Raw genomic sequence first — 25531 nt, forward strand, 5'->3', positions numbered from 1 at the left:
TTTTAAAATATGCATGTCTCTCCGGAATGCCAGTCACGGGTCCAAACTTTGTGTGTCCCAACCTCCCACATGATGAAATGATCCTTTTAAAGCGGGCTCAATATGTCTCAATCTGCACTCCTCTGCCTTCTCTAAAGCTTCTGGGTTCGGAACATAGCCCAGAAATATATTAATTAAAGCGCACTCTACATCGGACGTTTTAGTACTGAGGAGGAAGACGCGGTCGGATCAAGTCAAGCTCTGTCAACGATGGATGGATGAAGATTCATGGCAGGAAAAAGAGGGGAAAAGTAAGACTTATACTGACGCCCTCTCTCCCTCTGTCAATTCTTCTCCTCCTCTCGCTCTGTCTTTCCTCTGTGCGTGCGTGCGTGTGTGTGTGCGTGTGTTTTGCACAGTGTTCGTGTGTGTTCCTCGAACTGAAACGGATGAAGACAGGGGGAGTGAGTGAGAAAGAGTGAGGGAAGTGTGAGAGAAAGGGGAGGAGAGACATGTACGTAAAAAGTGAAAGAGGACGGACATTTGTCTGTTTGTGTGGGTGTATGCGTTTATGCATGTGTGTGTATCAAGAAATTAATCAGCATGTGGCATAAAAATCCAATGTGCAACTTTCCTCGTGTAGCCTACAGCTGTTTGTATCCATGGTTGTGTTGACATGTGCTGAATAAACCACAGTACCAACCAGGAAAAGAGGAAAGGAAATGCTTGGTTTTAAAGGGGAAACAGTGAATCGGATGTAAAGCGTTTGCAGCTCAAGGGGAACTCTTAATTCTCTATTTCAAGTTTGGGAGGATGTCTTCATGTTATTCAGCCATTACAGAAGACAAATAATGATAGACGCGTGTGTTCATGAAAAGCTAAGTTCTTGTAACTTAGGGGAAACTTTGAGTTGAAACCTGTTGCTTCTTCATGAAACATAACCGGAACATCAGCAATGTGATAACATCCCCTGGGCCCTGCAGAATCTCATCCCGTCATAATCCACCTCACCAGCAATGTAAACACACAGAGAGTCTTTGGGAGACCAGCGCAAACAAATTGAATATAATGAATGTGTTCATTTATTAAATTCAGACACGTTTTAATAGACATCCCAACAGTCTGATTATGTCAACATATGGGAGGCCGCTCAGCTAGGCCCGGGCTTACATACCTGATAACGCCTGGGCTTTTCAGCAATATTTACGGCTTCTCTTTCTAATGCACTCCAGATGGTGTGTGACTGTGCCACCGCGGTCGGCGAGCTCCTCAATTTTTACTCAGCAGCATTTTGTTGTAATTACATCAATGCTAAGGCAGAATTTATTGGTGACCCACTTTCGCTGCGTTATATACAAAATAAATAAATGAACAAAAAAAAGAAAGAAATGTCAAAGAAAAAAGTTTGGGTCACAACGGTTGCTGGTATTTGCATGTGCGTTTTTTAAGTTAGAGAAATGTTTGAGAAGAAAAGTTAAATTTAATTAAAATATAGTCCTCAAATTTTCCCCCAATTCACGGTTTTTGATGGATTAATATGTTATATAGACAAAAGACACAGGCCGCATTCATGTTTGACCAATCTTTGTTGTTGCCTGTGCGTTTTTTTTCAGTCACTCAAGCAGAATAATGCATGTAAAGATATAATCCACTGAGGCCACACCCTCTGCAGTCCTTTGCTATATTATCTACCGACAATAAATTGGCAAGCAGGTTCATCTTCACTAAACAAACGCGGATGTCGTTTGCTGAAAATTTGGGTATTAGACTAATTCGGTTTCTGTTATATCTATCTATCTATCTATCTATCTATCTATCTATCTATCTATCTATCTATCTATCTATCTATCTATCTATCTATGCCTTAAATGTTGTTTCACTGTCAGAGTTACAGCTCAGATTGTCACCATCAGTGTTTATCTGGATCTCTCAGGCAGGCTGCTGTAGGTCTATTATGATTAACTGAGACGAAGCATTGAAAGGTATTTTTCATCTATGCCACAGGGTACCGCTCCTGACAGTGGTAAGGTTTCTCATTGACTCCCTTTAGTCTCTATGCTTGGATCTCTCTCTCGCTCCCAGCCACCTCAGAGGACACGCGGCATGTTGATAAATACATGTCTTTTTTCCATCTTACTCAGCACCATCCATCAAATTTGTATGTCCATGTTTCACTGCTGAGCTTGAGGGAGGGAGAGGATGCCAGCAGGCGTGCAGAAACACATTCTAAATCGTCAACAAGGGATGTGTTGTTCTCTATACAAACTACATAATTACCAAGCACCTTCTTGTCCTGTTAACGTGCTGAATTTTCTTAAATCGGGCCATATTAGAGCTATACTGTGTTTGGAGATGCAGCAGTGGTCTTTTTCATGTGCTTGGTGGGTTAATAACCTCTTCACGCACGATAACCACTGTGTTTTGATCCTGGTAATACATTGGATCGAGTATTTTCTGCCTTGCCCACGGCTTGGACCACTCTACAGAAGACCAGTCGCCCTGTGGTTGCAAACTCTTTGTGGCCCCACATACCGCCGCTGTGATTATAGAAGTGCCTCCTCTCCCTTGTTAAAGAAGCAAAGCTCTAATCTACCTTCTGTGTCGCCCCCGAAGCCAGTGCGCTATAGTGAAAATGTGCATGTGTGCCTGTGCGTGCGTGCACGTTCGGTAGAAGACTGAATGGGGGTCGGTCGAGGCGAGAGAAGAGGGGAAGGGTGGGAGAGCAAAAAGGGAGGGGGCTTATAACGGAGTGGCTCTTTCCCTCGTTTGAGTGACACGACCCCTCTTTCTCTTCAAAGGCCATGCAGAAATAAACGCATCTCATTTGAATGGCGATTTTTCTTGGTGGTATTTTACAGCCAAGATTTCTGGAATAGGAACGTGTATTTTTTTTCCTCTTTGCAAAATTGAATTGGGATGGTTCTGGTGACGGGGTATTCAATATTCCCATCTCTCCACATGCAGCATTCTGCAGCCAGTGTGGTATTTTGTCCATGGCTACATCCCCATCAACACCCCCTCCACTCTTACACCCACACACCGTCCAAATTCATTTGCATCTGCTGATGATATCAGTAAAGAATTGCTGGCACCGTATCAGGCAGAGAGGTGGTGGTGGTGGTGCGCCGGGGGGGGGGGTATTTGGACAAAACTGGACCGCAGAGTGGACACGGCCCTAAAGGTCAGTTGCCCATTCATGTCAAGGTGGCAGGGGGTGTGTGTGTGTTGGGGGGTCGGCATGGGGTTGCCAAAGAGGCTTATTTGAAAGCGGGCGTATATTTGAGGCGAGGGAATGAAAAGAAGTGGACCACAAAGCTCGTCATACTTCAAATACGCCCCGTCACATCTTCACTCTTTCCTTTCCACGCAGGAGGCGGGTATATAAAGTGGGGTCTCAGTGCTGCACGGCCTGCAGAACATGTAGTAGAAAACACAACATGTGGACCAGATAGAGGATCAGAGGTTTAGGTGCACAAAAGAAGCTGTTTCCAAGCTTCTCCTTTAGAGGGTCCCTTTGATTTGTGGAAATAAAATAGTGAGGGAATTAAAATGAGGAAGTTAGTGTAGTTGTCAGGGAATTCCTTTTAATTCTGCTGATGGGTAGTTCACGTAAACTCGTTGGGTTGTTGCAGCACCTGTATAAAACCTGTATAGCATCGAAATATGTTTTTTTTTTCTATGAACAGTTCTATAAGTTCTTGATTTGTTGGCTCTGTGCTACAATTTTGATAATAGTATAAAATGTCAAGGATTAACTTGTAAGGCAAAATGAAAATGAACAAAAGCAAATTAGAGCTCTGTGTAGCTTATATTTCACCATGCAGCACTCGCACAAAAGGAAGAAACTCCAACACGGATTACAGATTACATTCAGAGCCAGTTCGTGAAAAAAAGAGAAAAAAAAACAGTGACTATATTTTCCCTTTAATTAAAAAAACAATTAATGCACTCCCCTGACTGTGTATACCCCAGTTTACTCCTTCTGCATATTCACTTTCCACTGTGCGCATCCACACACTCACTGCACACACTAAAGAAAATATCACTTCAGCGTTATGTTTATATAATGGAATTATGCTTATATTTTGTCAAAGAGAGTTACAATTTTAGAGTAATTATTTCTGAAACTATATTAGTGTCCCAGCATGCAGTGCAAACTTTATTTTGAGCACACAGGAAGTGTGAGGGGCACATTAGTAAAAGCTTTAATGGGAGAAAACACTTCCAAATTGCTGAAAGTGGAGGAATGAATGACAGGACAGCGAAAATCAACATTTTCACCTCTGAAAAATTGGTTTATATATCATAGCGAAATGTTGATAAATGTCGAAATTATAGGTTGTGTGTATTCTATTTATTTTTACATTCAAATCTGGCGCAAAATATACATAATTATGCTGTAGATAAATATAAAGATACATATACATTTATGCGTTCGTTCATTTAGCTTCTGAAACGATCTGGGGTGTTTTTAGTTTACATCAGGACTTCTTAACCTTTCCATTCTGACATGGACTAAGATGAATAATGACACGAAGGGTCCGCTCGACTGAAGCACAGTGAAGCTTGATCATTTCAGATATACAGCCCTGCATTGATTGTTGCACTAATAGTCCTCGTGCCCCTGTGCTCGCGATCAGGCTTTTAGCACAGTTAGGATTATTACTGCTTATACTCTACGTTGCTGTAGCTGCTGTTATTGCAGCATCATTATCAGCCATGATGTTACTATGCGAAACTTGTCTTTGTATATGGAATAAATGGCTGAGGTGAGGATGGCAGGAGAAAGAGTAAACGGTGTGTGAAGGTGGAGGTGTCAGAGGCAAATTACTGACTATTTTACACACGGTTCTATTTTTAATCATTATTTTTGAAGTTTTTATTTATTCTTATTTCTTCGATCTGGGCAAACCTCCGAATATATTGTAACAGCAGAGCATCTTTGTCTCATGCACTCAGCAGAAGATGGATTGTTTGCTTGTAGCACACATACACATGATAAATGCTGAGCGTTATAAAATGCATCCACTGATTTTGTGAAAGGAGGGGAGTCAGCAGCGCCTTTCTCCTCAATCACTCACTTTTAAATAAAAGTTCAGCTAGACCACTTTTGTTTTTAGTATATATTATTTTATTTTATTTCATTTTTCACCACGAGCCCTAAAGTGCGCGTTTAAGTCTGAATCGGTAGAAAATTAAGAGCAGCAGAAGTTTTACTAACTCTTATCACTTGCTTTGGATCCGTTTTTCCTCTTATACAAGAAGCAAACTTGCACAGCAGAGCCGGGATCGCCGTGGATCGCATTAAAAATTGGAGTGTTTCAGAGCGCTAAACCACGCCGTTTGTTGTGGCGTCCCTCTGTGCCCCTGTGTGCGTAAAGGCAGCCTCTCTCTTAGACCTTCCGTTCTGTTATTGTTTCTACATTAGTTTGCTAGATGGCGCTCTGCGTTGTGGGACCCTCCAACACAAGAACCGCTCTGTACCCTCTCTCTCTTTCTCTCTCTCCCTCTCTCTCCATTCTGTGCTCTCAGCCACAGTCCACGGCGCAGCAGAACAGCTTTTCCGTCACCATTTTTTTTAAAACCAGGGGTTCCTGCAGCTGCTGCCGACTTTAAAGCGATTTTAACGTGGTGAACAGAAGAGGGCTTTTACAAAAACATTATCCTATCTTGGGTGACATGGGGTATTTTGATTTAGCTCTGGAATCGCATCAATCAAAACCAACAGCAATCTATTTTAATGTGTTGTAAACTGGTTTATATTGACACTGTCGCACAATCTAGTTTTCAATTGTTTTAAAGATCCAACGCTTTCAGTTATATGTACTTAGTCAAATTTTAATTAGGCTGAAATGTCCAAAATGACTTCAATCACAGTTTTCCAGTAATAATAATAATACTAATATCTTTATAATTAAAATAATGACTAAATTTAAAGACTAAACTGTGAATAATTAGTTTAAATGGTAACATGTACACAATAGTAAGAGCAAAATGTTTGGCTTTACAGAAAATGTACTAACCATAATGAGCCATCATTACTCCAAGAAAGTGCATTCATGCAAAATTAAAACATATTTTAACTTTGCAAATGACAAAGTTAACGAAAAATGTTACTAATATAATTTTAAATTTCACATTTTTAGGGGGCAATCATTTGTCCGATTTTATGTTCTATTTGAAAGTGGTTATTATGCAGGAAAAGGCTCCATTGTTCTGTTTGCTGAGTGGCACAGTCTGCTCTGAGATATACTGCTGCAGTTACACTTTCACTAAATAGCGGCTTGTCGGTGTCTGACGTTGATGAATGTGTTGGAGACTTGGAGAGCCTTTTACAGCTGTCTTAAAAGCGGCGTGGCCCCAGAGCAACCGCAAACAGATCAGGTGCAGGATCGTTAATACTACAGGCCATGACAAAGAATCATGCACTAACAATTCATTCAGACAGACTGTTGCCTCAAAAAGTAAACTTTGCAAAGATTTTAAGTTGCGTTTGGGCAAAGTGTGGTTTAATGTAAGATTTTGGGATACAATCTGATCTACAGTGTGATGCTAATTATAATAAAAAGGGGTCTTTTGTGAAAGAATTTTTTAATATTTATTTATTTATTTATTTATTTATTTATTTTTCGTCAAGACTGGCTTTTGGACAAATTAGACATTTTAATTGTGTTGACATTCGTGAATGCAAAACCAGAAAATGGCCCATGTGGTTGATGATGAACCCAGTACAAATCCAGTCCAGATGAGCTGTGAATGGTGGGTTCATCCGACCTCGCATGAAAGCATGTATAATCAAAACCAAGTTGACTAATTTGGGGGACTATTTTTCAAGAATATAAAAATGTGATTTTTTTTTAAATATATTTTTGTAAATATCTTTTTTTTTCAAGTTCAATAAATTGAAGAGATATGTGTTTTTATTCAGAAACTTAAACAAATCTACTGCAGGGTTATAGAAATTAGAGAGGAGCTTTGACATAATACACACACACACACACACACACACACACACACACACACACACACACACACACAAAACATAAAAACGGAAGCTGTAGGAGCAGAATTGGATCTTACTCTCTAGTTTATGGAACACCAACCACATGCAAGGCTTCACTGTTGATTAAGCTGTATTATCAGATTGCTCTTGACACCCCCTCCACAGTCACACTTCCTCCCCCGTTGGAACCTGGGTGGTGTGGCACAGCAGGTTCGCTTGTATACTGTATGAGGGGCCTCTCCACCTGCAGCCCCCAGACGACAGAAACTCAGTCAGGTTTTACATCCTTCCCTGCAAATCCACATCTTCTCTTACTGCTATTTGCACAAGTTGGATTAAAACACATTATTAGGAAGCAGGGGAAGAGAATGAAGCAGCATTTTGATTTACTTTTTCTTTTCCTTAAACAATGTAGAAGGTTTATACTATTTGAGTGTTTGAATAAGGCTCTTTTTGTATTTGTTTTCCACAACTTGACAAGCCATCAACTCACACATGTATGAAGAATAGAAACTGAGAGATCCCGCAGGCAAAGGGTGGATTCCGAGTTCAATCAAGATGGAATGATGCATGGGTACAAAGCATATGATGACCTCGATTGAAAGTGATCAGAAATTGCAATAGCAAAAAAAAACAAAAAACAAAAAAAAAAAACAATATAAACTCCAGACATTAGCCTCTTTCTTTGTCTTGACTTCCTGTTACTTCTTTGTATGCGCTCTGAATCCGACCCACCTCTTTGAAACTGCGATTTTGGAAATAATTCTAATGCCTGACGATAAAGCTAAGAATTTAATTCCTCCCAACCTATGTCTAGACTAATTCACTCAATTTTTGACGTTCCTTTCTTTCCTTCCTTAATCGAATTTGTCGCATTTAAGCCGGTGTCTGGATTTAAACGCATAAGCAGCCATTTGGACTCTATCCCTGGAATGACAGAGACTATGGTTTGTCATAAATTCTTAAGTAGAAAACAAGATATTTCACCGCCACAGTGGGGTTTTAACGAATTGAAATATCTGACTGTTTGCCTGTGATAAAAAATAAAACAAGGGGAAAAAAGAGGGGAAAAAAAGGTATGGGATTGAGGCGCACGCTCGGTAAGTAACTTGCTGTCAGTATAGTTAGCAGTGTTCTGATATGGACGGTGGCTGCAGAGCCTCATCTCTTGGGGTTTTAATTAACAAGCTGTCTCAAAGCCGTAGAGCTCCATCAAACAGCCCCCCCCCCCCCCCCCCCCCCCCCCCCCCTCTCTTTCTTCAACAGTAAATCCTCCTCCCGTCACTGCCTTGGGCTCTCCCTCAAACTTTAGACGTTCTGCTTCCTAAATCAACTTGTTACCACAGTATGTACACCAGCTGAAAGGATATATATGGGAAGATTTGCAAAATATAAATTGCTTGTTTGCTTAACATCTATTTACATGCACTGATGCGTGCGTTCATCCACCAGACGTCCACATATTCTGCTGTGTTTGACGTGAAGCCTGAGTGGTGCATCATGAACTGTTGCTATTTCTGTAACTCCTGTAATAGAGAGGTTAACTGTTTAGTCTGCAAAAAGATTAAAGTCTCCAATCTGCTTTACAAATGTTAGAATATTTCCTAACATTATTTCCCAGCCTGTAAAAGATGCTTTGGCTGATTATTGAACTCAGTTTGTAAAGGAAGATTAAATACTCGATATTCAAGTGACGGAATATAACAGCACTGGTTACCTGATGTCACAATTACGTTACTTTAAAATTATTTTTTATCATAAACATATATGTAAAAAAAATTTGCAAAGGGGGGAGGGGTATCTAAATTACTTTTGTTTTATACTTTGCATGTACTTTATATCTCAATACTTAGTGCCACATAAAGATTTTTACTTTTAAACAAGTTCAAGTGCAGTTTTAGTTACTTTCTGACAACTGGAAACTTTTATCTTTATGCTGAATATTATCAGTTTGAAATCGAATTAAAAGGCAATAGTTAAGCTGAATATCAAACCTCATGGAAGTAATGCACGTATGGGTCACTTAAGGATGGAAAACATGAAATTAACTCTTTGTGTAAGTGTAACTGAGTGTGGTTTGTCGACAGCAGCCAATGCAAACCGCCAACCTGCTTTTCATGATTTACCACAGAGTTACAGAATAAGCACCGACCTCAGAGAAGATTTGTCTTTGGTGAGAGGAGCTCTCTCCCTCCCTCAGCCTATAGTAAACTTGCTGGGCTCCCACCGTGGCCCAGGCGGGGGTAATTTGATAGCAAGACAAGGTCAAGACAGTGCGCTGTCCATGGTACTGTGGAGGGGCAACCTGGATGTTATCATCAAATTAGACAGGACAAGTTTCAAATCGATGCCACCCCCGGATGTCTGGAGACCAACAGCAGTCGGAGTTAAAGTCCTAACAAGTCCCCCCTGACAGGTCAACACCTCAGCACAAACACACACCCTTGATGCTGCAGCCTACAGGTCAGCAGAGCTGTGTTGGTGAGATAAGCGCCAATCCCATTGAAGGCTCTGAGTGAAATATAGCTTTTGGTCCGCTGTTGCTCTGCCGGCGCTTCAGCTGAGGTTGGACATCTTTAAGATGTTTTTTTTTTTATTATTTCAAATTTTGTTGATTGATTTATTTGTTTTGTTCTTTATTTATTTGTTATCTATGAAGAATACCAGTACGCCCCAACACAAACACATATAATGGCCCATATAAAACATGAGAAGGTTTTGGTTCAAGATAAGGGTGAATATTAAATCTCTGGATAATTTATAGGATCTATAAATACTTTAGTTTTATAAGGATGTTAATGCCCAACACATAAACAATGTGCTTTTCATCTTGACAACAACAATGATGGTGATCTTTCGGTGAGTTGACTTTTTATTTATTTTATTTTTTTTAACATGCATTATGTAACAGCTGTTTCTACATGCAGCTGCCTTATACCTACATTTAAGTTGTTACAGATTCTGTATAAGTGTTTTAATTTTAATTCTATTTTAATTTTATACGTTTTTTGTTTGTTTTTATTGTAATCAGAGTGAAAGAGCTGTTGTATACAAAAATATCTTGGAATTTTAAGATAAGTTTGCTACTTTAAAATGGATTTACAACGTATGTCAAAGTTATTAAACTGGATTTATTTCTTTCAAACATACAAAGATGTGCAAATTTACATGAATAATAACTGAACAGTATAACTGAAAAGTTCATATGCACATTTATGCGAAATATATCGTCCAGAGAATTAATGCCATTAGTACGAATATTTGACAGCTCAGAAGTGTGTTGGAGTTGAAAGCGGATCTCAGAGAGGAGGGAAGAGGGCACTGATTAGAAATTCTGCCAATCTGTCACCCCCTGACAGGTTTTGCTGCAGGGATAAACAGCAATAAAGTAGAGCTGGCCGTTGTGTCGTTAACTCCCATACACCCCCCCGCGCTTCCACACGCACACTCGCGCACTCAAAGGCTTGCCACCGGAGGAGCAGGTAAATTCACTCAACCCCTCACAGGGCCCCCCACGCCTATCATCGCTTCTGTCTCCCTCCCTGCATGTCAAAGTACCCCTTCCTCTCGTCCTTCCTCCGTCAAACTCTCTCTCCCCTTTTCATCCTCCCTGCTGACTCAGGTAGCAAACACAATGAGAACCTTAGCGACAAGAAAGAAAGCCATTCAACCGGATGGAGAGATTGTGGACGGCAAAGAGAGAGAGAGAAACGTTATATTTGAATAGATGATAAAGAAATGCAATAGATGGGAAGAGTCTAAGCCGTCGGAATAGAAAGGAGGGGTTAGGCATCACAGAGCATGCTGCAAGGTGACTGCAGGCCCTTTAATAACACAAGTATATTAACTCGCTTAACCACGCAGATTCGAAATGAACCCGGCTTCACTTAAGGGGCCTCGAAATACCATGAAATACACATCAAAACATACACCTGCCAAATCCCACCACCTATATCCCTCCAAGCTCGCTCCCTCCCTCTCCTCACCCGAGCTGTCTGTCACGGTGTGGCCCGGCTAATTTGAGTTCATTGGATGGCAATAACTTCATTTAGACCTTCATCTCTTTTTGGGGTGGATGTAATGAGGATGCAGGGTGCTGCCAGTGAAAGGCCGCTCCCCAGTAATAATAACTTGGATCTTCTTCTTACCCCACGCACCACCGTGTTTATCCTCGGAGGGCTGCGTCCACATGATGAAACTCATCTATAATGTGTGATTTAATATCGCCTCGAACTCCTTTTTCTCCAGCATTTTAAACTCAAAACAAAGTAGAAGGTGTTTGTGTGGCTCAGTGCAGGGAGTTATGCTGTAAAAGTGTTTTTGTTTGTTTTAGCTCAGGTTTAAGACCCATTAAATCCATCATGACATGTTTTTTTCTGATATGAAATCTTATATAAATAACTTTAAAAAGAATCAGCAACATGTTTGATTGAATTATTTTACACTATTTTATAATATAAAAATAAAGCTTTTTAACTAGAAATGTTCATTGCTTTATACTCAGATATTTTCTCGCTTGGGAAAAAAGTAATCAGTGATTAAGTGTGAGAAAAAATTTTAAAGGAGAGACACTTTTTTTATTTTTATTTATTTATTTATTTATTTATTTATTGCAGTGTTAGTTCAGGCCTGGTTTCTCACTGCCAACTAATCAATATCTCACCATCTCCACTTCGATGTCGATTTAGGGAGGATTGTACTTCACAGCTGTGTGGAAACACCTCCTCATTTCGTTGAGTTAAGCACGAGACAAAATGTAATTTGATACATATATGACCTCCTTCGATTTTTTTATAGTTCGAAAGTGTATCATCGGGCTAATATTTACATATGAATTAATATACCTTTGTGGCGTTGTCATTACTACTAAGGAGAATTGATCTTTGTGAAATACGGAATTAATCAAGAATCTTCCGATTAAAAAATCACTTCTCTGACATCGATCAAATTATTTTATTTCGTCCATTAACCTTAATTTCACATCATTATGTACCAAACAAAATTTTAAGCAAAAGGAAAAAAATATTCGAAACTTTTTTATTTAAGCTTTTATCATAAATTTGTTATTTTTAGTGCATTTTTTTTTGTCATCGCCACCGATGTCTTCTATATAAATAAATAAATAGTTCATTTCTTTTAAATTGTGCTTAAAATCTACATCACTATCTAAATTTGAAATGTATACTTTTATCATATGCATGTCTTCTTAAATTAAATTAATATTTTGTGCGGTATATTAAGTCGATCTTTTGACCAGAAGGATTACATATTTTAGGCTATAAAAATTCTCACTTATAAACAAAGATAAAAAGAAAGAAAAAAGAAAATTAGCTCTTTGTGCAGCTACGATTCCTGCAAATGATCTCTGCTTCAACTTTATATTTAATTTTATATTTAAATCAAGACTCAGCTTTTTTTTTAACTTACTTTTGCTGAGACTGTGGTGTAAATAAGAGACTGCTGTTTATAAATTTGGTCCTCTTTTATCTTTTCTTGTGCGTGTTTGAATTTTGGCTGAACAAAAGACGCATGCCACACCACACCAACAAAACACACGTGCGTGTTACTCTGATTGGCAAACGTTAATATGATATTTGAGATCTGGTCATTTTTGGAGTTACATGACGCACATTAATAACCTAAACTTGTTATATATGCACCTGATCACAGGCCTACCAGCCTCATCTATTCTACTATTCAAGAGAAAATGACTAATTTTCCACAGTATGTCGTCGGTGGCCTGTTAAAGTAACCCACTGAGATAAGTTACACTTCCTTTCCTTTCCTCCCTTCATCATCACTGCCTGCCTAACAACAGTGCTTCACTGAAATCGTCAGAGTTCAGCCCCAAATCTTAAAAGTCAATGCCCGTTCTTCAAGTGTATTGCATTTCAGAGGGGGCTCCTTTTTTTAACTGCATGAGTCTTTAGGCCAGCAAAGTATCAGAGGAGGTGTAATTGAAGGGGCGGTGAGGGGATAGAGTAGCGGTCTGCCTGAAAGCTGCTATTAAAGCCAAATGGAGTGAACACCGTAAAACGGCGCTGCCAACAGCTGTCCCACAATCGGAGTATTATATGCCAGGATCATCAAGTACGCACCACACACATTAGGGCCTGCTATTGATGTAGTGGCTTCTTGAAAGTAGCTAAACCAAGAGGGGGGAATATATACGAATAACCACAAGAATATCCCAATAATATTCGCCTTATTTTCCAGAGGAAACCTAAGTTGTGCTTCTGGGTGATTTTGGTCTCTGAAGGGATGTTTTCTCGTCTGTCAGAACTGATTTTGATATAATAACGTGGTGAGTTGCATTTTTTTTGCGAGGAGAGCCGATTTGCTTCGCATATTTTCAGACATTATGGTTATCATAAGCCTATTTATAGGCACCCAAAGACAGGTGAGGGAAAGAGAATAGCAGATCCATGTGAGCTCAGTATATTGTTGCACAAATTTTTAACAAGATCTCCTTTTCTGGGGATTGTTCAGCTATGACCCAGTGCCGTAGTCACACAATAATGGCATCACACATTTAATTTTAAAAGTTAAAGTGCATGCACGTTTTTACTGGGGACTTGTGCAGCCCATGGGACCCTGCCTATAGCACCTGTGGACCCAAACTTTGCATCTTTCATGAATGCTGCTCTTGTGGCCCGACAGAATTAAGCCCAGCTGAGGTCTCTCCTAAATTTGATGTCTGTGGCCACAAAGTGCTGTTTTAGTCCGCGAGTCATTATTAGAATAAAGAGGCAGAGAGGGGATTGACGAAAAGTTGTTTCCACTGGATTAAATGGTTTCTCTGCAAGTCAATGAATATGTAATGATGTCTAACGAAACTGGCCAGAGAGATCAGCCCTATCTATGCATACATATACTGAAGATCTCTTCTGTCGAGGAAAACCACAGTATAGAGTCTGGCAGAACAAAAGAGGAGGAGAATAAGAGAAAGGATACAACCTGAATATAACTTAAAGCTTAAGCCAGACATTCCTTTGTTAGCAGAATAAGAAAATTGCTCATGTACTGAGAGAAAATGAGTGTGACATACCTTTTGGAGGCAGGATGGGATGATTTTACTTTTTTTTTCTTTTTTTTTTTAAACTGCTTTGGAAATATTGTTTCTTATAAGCAGTCATGCCAATAATGTAATTGAATTGATAAAAGAGGAGGCGAGAGGCAGAGACATAGAGTCCTTCCACTATGACTGTTAAAGATATTTCTTCCCTTAGTATACCCGATAAAACATTGATTGTTGCAGTTGGTTGACCCGTAAAATTCGGAGGTTAGTTTTCTCCTCTGAGCTTGGCATATAATTATGCAAATAGTGATCTGACAGTGATCCGCTGGAGTGTTGAAGGAGTATGTGTGTGTGTGTTTGTGCGAGAGGGGGGTCGGGGCTGTCAGAGGGGTGGCATTCCAACTTTGTTTAATGCCTGGTTCCTTTGGAGAGAGTTCATCTTCTGCGGAGTTGCTGTGCATTTCAGAGTGAGCAGGAGCAAGCAAGCGTGACAACAACTCTCTTGAAGTAAAAATTGAAATATCAGCCTGTGGCAGCACAGGGGTTCCCCAACTTTTTTTTTCAATGTCATGGTCTCCACCCCTACTCCTCCCAAAAACTGGCATTACAACACAGAACCCCAATTTCACATGATCTTATCCTAAATCTCCGCAGCGGATGTAATTTTCCGTTGTATTCAGCGTGGAGCTGTCTGTTAACTGCGCGCGCCATGAACATGAATAGCCGGGAGAGTGAAACTTATAATCAATAAGACATACCTATTATACATCACGCGCTGGGGCTAGCCTCAGATCAGGCTTCTTCTCTTGGTTTTCCTTTTAAAACTCCTTTGAATTTTTTTAGGAACCAGAACCTGAAGTTGCACCAGACATAAAGAGCTGCCAAAAGAGAAAACTTCTTTTCAGCTCTGTAAAGGGGTGGCTGGTACTCTAAACTTCTTATTCACAACATCTAATATTACCATAAATTCTGTAAATAGCCACACCTGACAGATTGCGAATTAGTCTTAAGGCGTACACTAATTCCTGTTCGAAAATGTAGCGTTTCCCGCTGTGCGAGCTATTAATCCCCTGCCTTTGATGAGAGCTGACTGGAGGTCATAATTTATGATAGCGCTACATCATTGCTTTGGACAGAAGGCAGGTTGTTTAATTAAACTCAGAAAAACTCTAAATTATAAGAGAGCAGAGTTCTCTCCTCTCACTAAGGAGCTGTGAAGTGGCGCACATCCCACAGAAGTTTTGGACACGTTTAAAATGTTGAGTTGAGCTTAAATTACTTGTGTGTGTGTGCGTGTGTGTGTGTGTGTGTGTGTGTGTGTGTGTGTGTGTGTGTGACTGAACGGTTCTCTTTAATCTGCGGCCTGACACTGTCCGAGGGGAACTCGACTGCATGGTTCCCCTTCTTGTTCTGGGTTAATGGAAAAAAAGTTTTCTAAAGATTTATTGAGGGGGCGTTTAATGACCTTATCGGTTTCACCGCGTGAAAACAAATGACGCCGTAAAACGTTGCTTAGTTAGAGGAGGTTCAGTTTGCCCAAACTAATGGTGTGTTACAGTTTATAGTTTGTTTTCATTTTGGCACGCTTCAAGAGGCGGACGCGGTTTATATTTGAGCTTTCTTGCGGAAAAAGTTTTAAAACTCCAGTTCTTAAAAGTTTTATCAATACAACTACTTAACTATTAGAATAGTTGAAAAATAAGTTGTTTTAGCAGTTCAGAAACCTGACAAAAGACATTTAACACCCGTGGTCGCAAATGAATGTTATCTTCCATATGGTTATATTTCATATTGTTGTTGTAGCTGCAGACAATGGCAGCTTATTTTACACTGCCTGCTCCACTTTCTCATCTAACCGCGCGCGATTCACACTCTGTGGGCACATCTTTCTCACTCCTCTATCACACCTGTCTGCTTATTTATCTGTAGGACACATGCGCAGGAGGACACATCTCTAAGCTGCGCTGGCAGCCCGTAAAAAATAAAAAATAACCATAAATATTTCAAAAGTTTAATAAAGAAAAATAGTTTAAAACAAAGACAGGAGTTTGTTTTATTCACTTTTGCTTTAATGGTTTAATTACAAAAAATAACATCATGCCAGACAAGAATCATTGCTGTGGTGTAGAGACGTTAAAATAATTTTACACTGTAGTTACAAATCGAAATGAAAAAAAAAAAAAAGATTAAAGAAAAAAGTTTTAAAATATAAGGTAAATGTGACATGGCAGGATCATTTCAGCTTTCTTAACAAAGAAAACCCATTCTGTGATAAAAGAGAACAGTTGTAGTTTCAGTGTAGTACAACAAATAAACCATCTACAAAAAAATAACATCTTCAAAAGCAATTAGCAAAAATTGTCATCTAATTTTCAGACTGTGCTTTGGATTTAGGCTGCTCTTATATCTTTAGCTCTGTTCACATATGGCTTGCTGGATATTAAAAACAGTGATCAGAGTCTTATTTATTCCTAAGGCAACACTATGCAAATTGTAGAGAGAGAGAAAAAAAGAACTGAAAGTAGCTGAAAAGCACAAAGGTGAGAAATGGTATCTTAAAATAAATCTCATCAAATCAAATAATATGCCAACTTCTTTGCTGGAACCTGGAGAGACCCAAATCAAATTAAAAGGATATTAGGCCTGCAACCATCCGCCACACTTGTCTCATTATTGCAGAAAGATAATCCACAAAAGCCTTAAACCATACACAGAGAGCAATAGAGGCAGAGTTTCACAGTGTAGACAATTTAACAATGCTTAAAAAAAGAGGAGTAAAGTATATAACTGAGAATGTGTCAAAGGTATTATAATATTCAGTATGCAATCTGAATTTTTATTAATGTCATGACACATTAGAAATGTATTCCATTAAGCCATGAGTAGTTTATAAAAGACAAACTTGCAGAAAAAAATTATCATGTTTGTGTCACACAGACAGATTATGTGCAGCTAAGCAGGGAGTAGACTTGCAAAGAGTACTTCGATGGATAGAAAAGAAAAAAGGATAGGTTACATTTCTCCAACATCTTAGGAAATATCATTCTGGCTTAGAATAATATTGAAATCTTGGATTTCCTGACATGTGTAAGGTGATATATTGGGGTTTTATGAGTGTTGTGAGCTGACTTCTGTCTCCAGTGAAAATGAGATATCGCTAAAACTCATTTTGATGCTTCACTTTAAGTGATTTTCAATATGCACAGTGTCCAGAATTTTTCATAATCAGAACAGGTTGTGCTTGTTTTATTTGTTGGATCATATTCAATCATCCACAGACATAAATTCTAAGGTTATAGTACTTGGGGGCATATATAAAATAAACAGAGAAACTGACTCTTGCAAAATAAACCCATAGAAAACTAAACCCTCACTCGCTTTTGTGAGATACTCATTATTAAAAATAAGAAGTTCCAAACACTGCCTTCAAATCTAACTCAAAGCTGAAGGGTGTGGATTTCTTTTAATAAGGAAAAAACACTTCTTGAAATAGAATATAGCACTTTAAGGAAAGGGAAAACCATATTCTACAAAATTCTGAATGAGAAAGTCTAGCTTGAAAGCTGAATGTGTGTAGGAGACAGAATAAAGCCATCAGTAAGAACAAATCCCTTTGTTAACACAAATAAAACAAAATGTCATCAGTGATGAGTACTTACTCCTATTAAAACAAAGATTTATGGTGTTTATGAAAGAAAAAAAATGTCAACATGACCAGAAAGCAGGTGGAAATGACACAGAACATTAGCTAGATAAAACACATGAGCTAATATGAGGGTAAGCAGGCGAGGCTTTAGGACCATGGGGGAGGAGGAGAGGCTGAGCAGTGCAGGCTGGAGGGCAGGCGGGGCATTAGCTCAGTTCAGGCTGATGTCAGGACAATTAGAGGTGCACCACAGTGCATTGTGCACAGCGTTTGTCAGCCTTAATCTCTACTGCTGTGGCCTGTACCCGCAGCCTGGCCACAGCCCACGGGAAGCGCTAACACTCAGGCCCATATTGCTTTGACAGTTGCACTCAACTAGAAGTAATGCAAAAAGTTATTGTGATGTATACATGGTGACCCTGTACTCTTGTCTCTAGCATGAGACTTTGAGTGCAAAGCCAGAAAGGGTTTGAGGGGAGAAATGACACTCAGGTAAAAGAGTGAGGAAAGAAAACTGGTGAGAGGTTACAGAGGAAGATACCAAATGGAAACAAAAGACAGCAGAGAGGACCCTTTCTTCAGTTCCACACCTAGTTCCGCACCACTCTTCAAAAATATCCTCCTGTTCAACATCAGTGTTGATGGTTCTTTACAAATCTTGGTGTTTGTTTTTGAGGGAACTGCTACGTGTGGTGACAGTGTTGGAGGTCTCCTCCGCCTCCTCGTCTTGTCTTGCCTCCAGCACCTCACTGAAGAACCTGAAGATGGAATTGAAACTCATCCAGGATGTCAACTCATGCCTCTCTGTGCCTGCAGTACATGAAGAAGACAAAAAGCACAAAGATATTTGCTTAATGCTGGAGGCAAAGAAAGTGCAAGACTGATATTCTAACATTATTAAAAATATAGCTCTGTATCTTTTATACACTTTCCAAAACACAAATGAGGAAAATAAATTAACATTATTAGAGAAGATAGCAAGCTCACCATTCCCACTATGTACTGCTTATTTCTATGCAAACTAAAACTTAAGTTGTGAGAACTATGGCAGCCTATGACCTGTTAGTCCAATGGGGAGGCTTTAATATGTTATCCAAGTGGATACCTGATAATCAACACCACTGACATGACCAAGGAGGTGGAAAGAGTCCTTCCAACTATATGCACAATGGGTGCACTAAGTGAAACCAGTGGAGCGGTAGTCATTCATTCTTAAGGACTGATTGAGGAAAGGGAAGACAGAAGCTGGAGAGAAGTAACTAGCCAACATATCAGGTGGTCTGGCTGTGGAGGGGGGAGACTACAGTGCTAGGTTTCCTGCTGACCTCCTCCAGGTTAGCAAGTTCCCGAGTTGGGGTCACACTTGAAATCCGGTACATGTGCCTCAGGTTGCGCAGGTTAGTGTATCACAGGACAGATATTGAGTTGGATAACTTGTAGACTCAATGGCAGCAAGTCCTGCTGGAGAACAGCTTGGCTCTGCATTGGAGCACTGATGAAGAGACTAGATTGTGTTTTCTGCTCATGCTTAATAACCACACAGTGCTAACAGATAATGGCTTGCTTCTGCTGCCGCCAGCTAGCGTTTGGTTGCTTAGCAACACAACTATAACTGAATGTGAAAAGCCATTTTAAGGCGCCCTCTTGTTTCCCAGAGGGTAAAACAAGTTGGCTGTGAGATAGTATTAAGAATTTTATCCCTTGAAAGGTGGACCTTAATACATCTGTTTAGACAAAGAGGGTTAAATGAATATGAACTTGGCTCTGATGATTTATTTTTATTCTAAATCTTTATATGCACAATTAATACTCTTTTGTTTAACCCTGCTTTTATTTGATCTTTACAATAATCTTGGGTGGATTAAAACAATAAATAAATACAGATTAACAGTATTTTAATTCAGCTGGGCTGATTTTGAACAGATCGCAAATGTAGTAAGACTAACACAATCCTCCTAGATGATTCAGATCAGTAGGACATTGAGACAGACCTCTTTACCTCAGCTCCATCCTTCCTGCATTCTCCTGTGTACATTGCATCTGCAATAAAACGCAGGACGAGGAGGCCGCAGGGATACAATTAGGAAGCACCTTAAAGGCTCTCTCACGACATACAGGCCTCTGATGACCGCTGCACCGACCCCATGTTTATTAGATTGACCCCTGCCTGGACGCATTAATGGAGATTGTGTGTGCATGAGTGTGTGTTTGTGACTGTAAGACTTGGGGCAAGCGTAAGGTTCTAGATGAGTGGTAATTTGGGTTCAATTGCTGGAGGTGGGTCTTGTGTGTATGTAATTTGTGTGCACGAGCATGTACGAGGGTTCTCGATCACTTTGAGATGAGGTGCTGTTCTGAACGTTATATAGCAAGCAGATGGCAGTCAGTGCCTTGGGTCAAATTTGCTGGCCTGGCAATCATGGCAGTCAATAACTCCGCATTCTCAGTGACTTCGCTACCTGTGTAGGATTCATCATAACACCTATCCTTGAAAACAAAGACACAGCCCTCACACGCCTCTAATCAATCATTTATATCCAATTTGGGGCAATGCGATCTTTTTTCACCTCCTCTATTTCCCCTCTTGTTGGTCTCTTCTTCAATAGTGTTTTTACTTCTGTTTTGTCCTTTTTTCTTCTCCTGCAGAGGCAATCAATGCTGCAGCACTCTCTCGTTCACCCTGAACTGGCTGTGAACTCCCCCGGAACGCCGCCAGCCTCTCCACCCTATCCCATCGCAGTTGAGGGTCACCATGGGGGTGTCTCTGTGCCAATATGCAGATGAGCCTGTGTCCCTCCAATGACTCTGGCGTTAAGCTCCACCCCTCTGTTTGTGTGTGTGTGTGTGTGTGTGGGGGGGGGGGATTCTTTGATATGAAGTCTCACCCCCAGACAAGACTCACATGCAGACATAAACCTGCTCTCACACAGACTTAAACAGTCTTTTAACAACTTACATCCACTCTTCCTTTATTGGCTGAAGTGTGCTAAAGCTAATGGACATTGTCAAAGCTGAAATGTGTACTGATTTAGAGGCGAAAGCACAATGAGCTGACAGAGACAGAAGGAAAGGAATTGCGTCAGCTATGCCACAAATCAAAGTAATATTTTTAAAAGGTGTGGAGATGAGGTGTCATTTGGCTGTATCTTTGTGTGTAAAGTGAACCCATAAACAGCCAATAAGTACTGCTTTAACTTCAATTTTGGCACACAACTATAAGGGTTTTTCTGTAAGGTATAATGTATTGGTATAAAGATTTAATGGACAAAGTTTTTGTGAAAAACCAAAAATATTATCTTGCATTTAACTGATAAACTTTGAAATTAAAGTAAGCTCTGTGTACTATGTGATTTCTTCCAACAATTATGAAAGAATCGAGATGCACTAACTACTTCCACCTACTTTATGGTAACCCAATCTAATGAAAATATTTCAAAGCAAAACTACCATCTTTTACCTAAAATGTGGTTATGATGTCAGACTTGAGCACCACAAGGGACATTGCCATAAAACAATGCAAACAAAAATGATATTCACTTGAAACAATGTATGTGTAATCACTTTTGGGTTATAGGAACATTCACAGTGATTTCTAACAAATAATGAGCTCTATGGAGATGTTTGACTGTACAGGTAGGAAAGAGCTGGTGCAGAAACAAGGTCTGTATTAAGAGCTCCCTCATGTGTTCTCTGCTGAGGTCATGGCAGAGATTAGATGCAGAGCCTGACCGGTGGCCTGTGTTTGACCATTCTGTGTGTGTTGTCTGAGCTGGGCAAGGCTGCCTCATTATGTGACAGACTGAGAGGAGTATTTGATCCTGGATATTTAGCCTCCTCCTCTCTGTCACAGCCACTGGAGCCCTCTCAAGGTAATTGACTGACTGTTTGATCTCCCTCTGACTCTGTGCTGCCACAATATGATGACACACACAAACACCTTCATCATGTGAGTGTCTACTCGCAAATGAAAAGCACTTGCACATATTTTCATTGTCAGCTGCTCCAAACACACACACACACACACACACACACACACACACACACACACACACACACACACACACACACACACACACACACACACACATTTTTTATCATTTGTGTTCCGTCAAGTAAAGGAACAGAAGAGCAGTTTTGAGCTGGAAACAAGGAAACTCTTGCATAGCTATGGGCCATGCTTTCTTCCCTCTGCACCAAACACTGCATGCTGTTACAAATGGTAATCGGCTGTGATTGTCACAAATTTCAAAACAAACGCTAGGTGACTGAAAAGCCAAAGTGACGCCCCGAGTGAAACTCCATCAGGAAGCACAAATCAAAGCATGCCGACTATAATTAGGTTCCATCTGGGCTACGTTATTTAAAGCCGCACGTTAATTGCTTGTGTACAAATGGCCTATTTTATTTGAATCAAACTCTTTTTTTCTTTATTCGTAATTACATTGATGTGAGGGGGCCATATCTCTGCTTCAGTTATATTATAAATACATATTCAAATTATTAAGAGCACTTTGAGGCAAGGGAAATGTAAAATGATGATACTTTTCTTTGTTTGAATTGAATTCCTTTAAACAATAATGAGTGCTTAATAAAGTATACTGACATTTGGGTTAAATATTTAATGAGCTTCAATTAAAAAAGGATATCAACAGTGATATAATCATGAATAATACAAAAAAGAAGCCCTCAACACCTGACAAAACCAATATATGTGAAAATCAATTTCTCATTTAATTAAGGTAGTTAGTTTTCCTTTAAAAAAAACTATCATAAACAATACACAAACAGAATAATCTTATTCATTTCCTATCAAGGGCAACCGAAGCTTTTGTTTTATCTTGATGTTAGGCAGAGCAGTGAATGCTGCTGCGGGTTTTGGCTGGCTGTAACCTTAACTGTGGTGCTGTTTGTGGAAACTATCTGTTGCATGCATCAGTGGTGGAGAATCACTATCTGTATCCTGGCTGTCATATGATCGGATTTCCGCCCGTGATGCTCTCTGATATTAGATGATCTTCTGTCATCTGCTCAAGAGTATGTGCACGCATTAGAGCCTAGATGTCTGCTTGTCCAAATGCAATGCCCACACATATGCAGTCAGTTACTGGTATTGTCACCTTGCTTGCGGACATGCGTAAAGGTCAAGGATGTCATTTTGTCCCACATGGCTGTCTGTTGAAGGGGGCATGACATGATGCCACTGGAGATGAGGTCAAAGAGAGCACCGGCAGGTGGCAGGTGGTCAGCCACACTGCCGAAGCAACTTTGGCCTCTGCAACAAAACACGGAGATGTTGTCGTCACTCAAAAATTTAATTAATCCTGCCACCAATCTTCCATCGTCACTCAGGGTGAGGACATTCACAACCCCACAGTGAAAAACTGATTTAATCAGACTTTGTCTTTGCTAAATTATGCATCTTTATTTCAAATTAAATCAACATGGTACCAAACCCTAATAGGTTTATTGGTTTACAGGAACAGGAGGGACAAACATACATTACACCAAAAGAAAAAAAAAAGTGAGATAAAAACACGTTCATTTCATCAAACTAGTAATACCACTCTTGCCTCTTGAATAAAATTCATTTTTAATGCTTGCTGGTAAGTGGGGTCTGCCCCCCACATCTCCCTCATACTGCTTTAATTACTTTGCTTATTATTGTGTGTTGTTGTTAGACAAAAACAAGGCAGAACTCATTAAACATCCAGAGATGAGGAACCTGAATCAGTAGCTACAGGGGCTGCTGAGAGGACTCTGTAGGTACTTGGAATAAAATACAAACAAGAGAAACAAAATCAAGTGCTAGCCCAGAGACAGGAGAATATCACATTAACTGGTTTAAATCCTCACCAGCCTATGCTAGTTTACATTCAACATAATGGACCATGGAGAGAGAAACTTGTGACAACAAGGGTTCTACACAAAAGACAGTGCAGCACTGCATTACTTATTTCTGCCTCTGTCTCATTCAGTTAAATCCCTTCATCTATCCTTCTTTACTTGCAACTTCCCTTCCCAGACAAGGAGACTGGACTGAGTGCTTTTTTATTTTAGCGTGAAAGAGTGGCCTTGGCCATCATAAAAGAGCCTTGCTTTTATAGACTTGGAGCAGAGTATTAACAAGATAACCCTGGTCCAAGGACTGTGCAGGTTATTTGATACCAGTGTCAGACTCTCCTCTCTCCTCTCCAGTAAAAAATCAAAAGCCCAAACATGCCCTCCCCTCTGCTGAACCTCTCAATGTCAGCTCTGCTGAAAGGGGTTGATATACTTAAGAATAAAAGATTAAACAACCGTGTGTGGCATTTAACAAAGCCCTTGGTTGCACCTTTTCTAATTGGATAGACAGATTTCAAAAGTGAATATTTAAATAAGCACTGCATATATACAACCTGTATAAAGAATTTTATCCTGTTCTTTAGATACATTCAAGGTTGATAATACACCTGCACTGATACTGATACACTGTTAGTATAACACATTCTTAATGAATACAGGGTTTCTGCTACATGTAAATGATTGTGGCGCGCTGCCAGGGAAAAATAAAAGCTACCATGCCTTCAGAGTTTAGATTTTCAGTTAGATGTTACAAATGTAAATGTTTGAATGGATCCATATAAACAAAGTGAACATTTGTGCACATTTTTGGACCATAATAACAGTGTGAAACTGTACTCAGGAAATGTGACACTGCTCTCCAAATAACTTATTTTTAAAAAATGAACACTGGAGTCTCAACTTCTTGTCCGGTTCTAATGTGCCTCGCACGAGAGTGGAATAAAGTTGACAGAGTGGAATAAAAGGAGAAATAAAAGGCTAATTTAAAAATACCTAAGTAAGGATAGGTTTAAAGAATATTTTGCTCTAGCCTGTGAAAATGACCCTAATGCTAACGTCAATGTTAAAAATGCAAGGTTAGCGACAGTAACGTTTAACATTAACGATACAAAGTTTTGAATTCATGTGTTGTTTCCGATTACAAAAAAAATCATATACTAATAAAAAATAGAGTGACAATAAATTCTTTTTAACTCTGCAGTTGATTTGTTATTTTATGATAAGCTGTGTTGTTCGGTGTAAAGATGAACCATTTTGACATAAATCAAATCAGATGTATTTACTGATGAACATCAAAATTATAAATAATAAAAGCTTTTCGGATTTCAGTGTGAGCAGAGGCTTTCCCTTTAAAAAATTCCCCAAAAATATAGCTGTAAGAATATCCCCTGTTCTGTTTTTACTTCAATCACGAGATGTACCAGACAAAATCAGCCAAACAGCCTTAAAATACAAACAAAAATAATTCTATTTTGCTGCTAGTGACAGACCAAATCAGAACAAGCCTTTATTCTGGCATGTGTGAGACTGAGGGGCAGCGTTTGAATTCAAAGGTTACATATACCTGTTGATCTATAGCATGTATGCGACAGTATGATACATAGAAATAGATGAAATGATGGAGTGTGTATACACATGTGTATTTATGGATAGGCCTTGTTGGGATTACCACCCGCACATTAACACTGTAAACAACGTAGGCCTCCTTCCCTGTCCAGGCCTTTTGTTCCATCTGCACCATCATTGGTTGGGACTTAAATGGCAAACACTCGGGGGCTGCTAGCTCGCCTGACACGGTTTTGTTTTTGGCCTATTGAGAAGCAATAGAGAGCTTTTGTTTCTATGCCCAGGCACAATGTGACTCAAAGCAGCATGGATGAAAAGGGAGGCCCCCACAAAGACTGTGCATTAGCAAAGGCACTACATGCATGCATATATGTGCACTCACATAAGCATAAGAACACACACATAATGATGCCTGGGCAAAGGTCAGGACAGACAACCTTGCCAAACATGAGATGGACAAGATGGAATTGAGACAGAG

General features: G+C 39.7%; 1 protein-coding gene and 1 long non-coding RNA gene across 2 annotated transcripts in view; one reads left to right on the plus strand and one right to left on the minus strand.

Moving 5' to 3' along the window:
• The first annotated feature begins 53 nt into the window (after positions 1-53).
• LOC121648937 lies at positions 54-20974 on the plus strand. The gene is made up of 2 exons (XR_006012049.1): positions 54-290; positions 20293-20974. It is a non-coding gene; the product is annotated as an uncharacterized LOC121648937 (long non-coding RNA).
• The window catches only part of fam172a (family with sequence similarity 172 member A), a 160498-nt gene continuing 151014 nt past the window's right edge, over positions 16048-25531 (minus strand). Inside the window, exon 11 of the mRNA XM_041999438.1 lies at positions 16048-18456. Coding sequence (XP_041855372.1) covers positions 18296-18456 — 161 coding nt within the window. The 3' untranslated portion in view covers positions 16048-18295. The remainder of the gene's footprint in view (positions 18457-25531) is intronic.

Source organism: Melanotaenia boesemani, chromosome 11, assembly GCF_017639745.1.
Source record: "Melanotaenia boesemani isolate fMelBoe1 chromosome 11, fMelBoe1.pri, whole genome shotgun sequence".
NCBI classification, from domain to species: Eukaryota; Metazoa; Chordata; class Actinopteri; order Atheriniformes; family Melanotaeniidae; genus Melanotaenia; species Melanotaenia boesemani.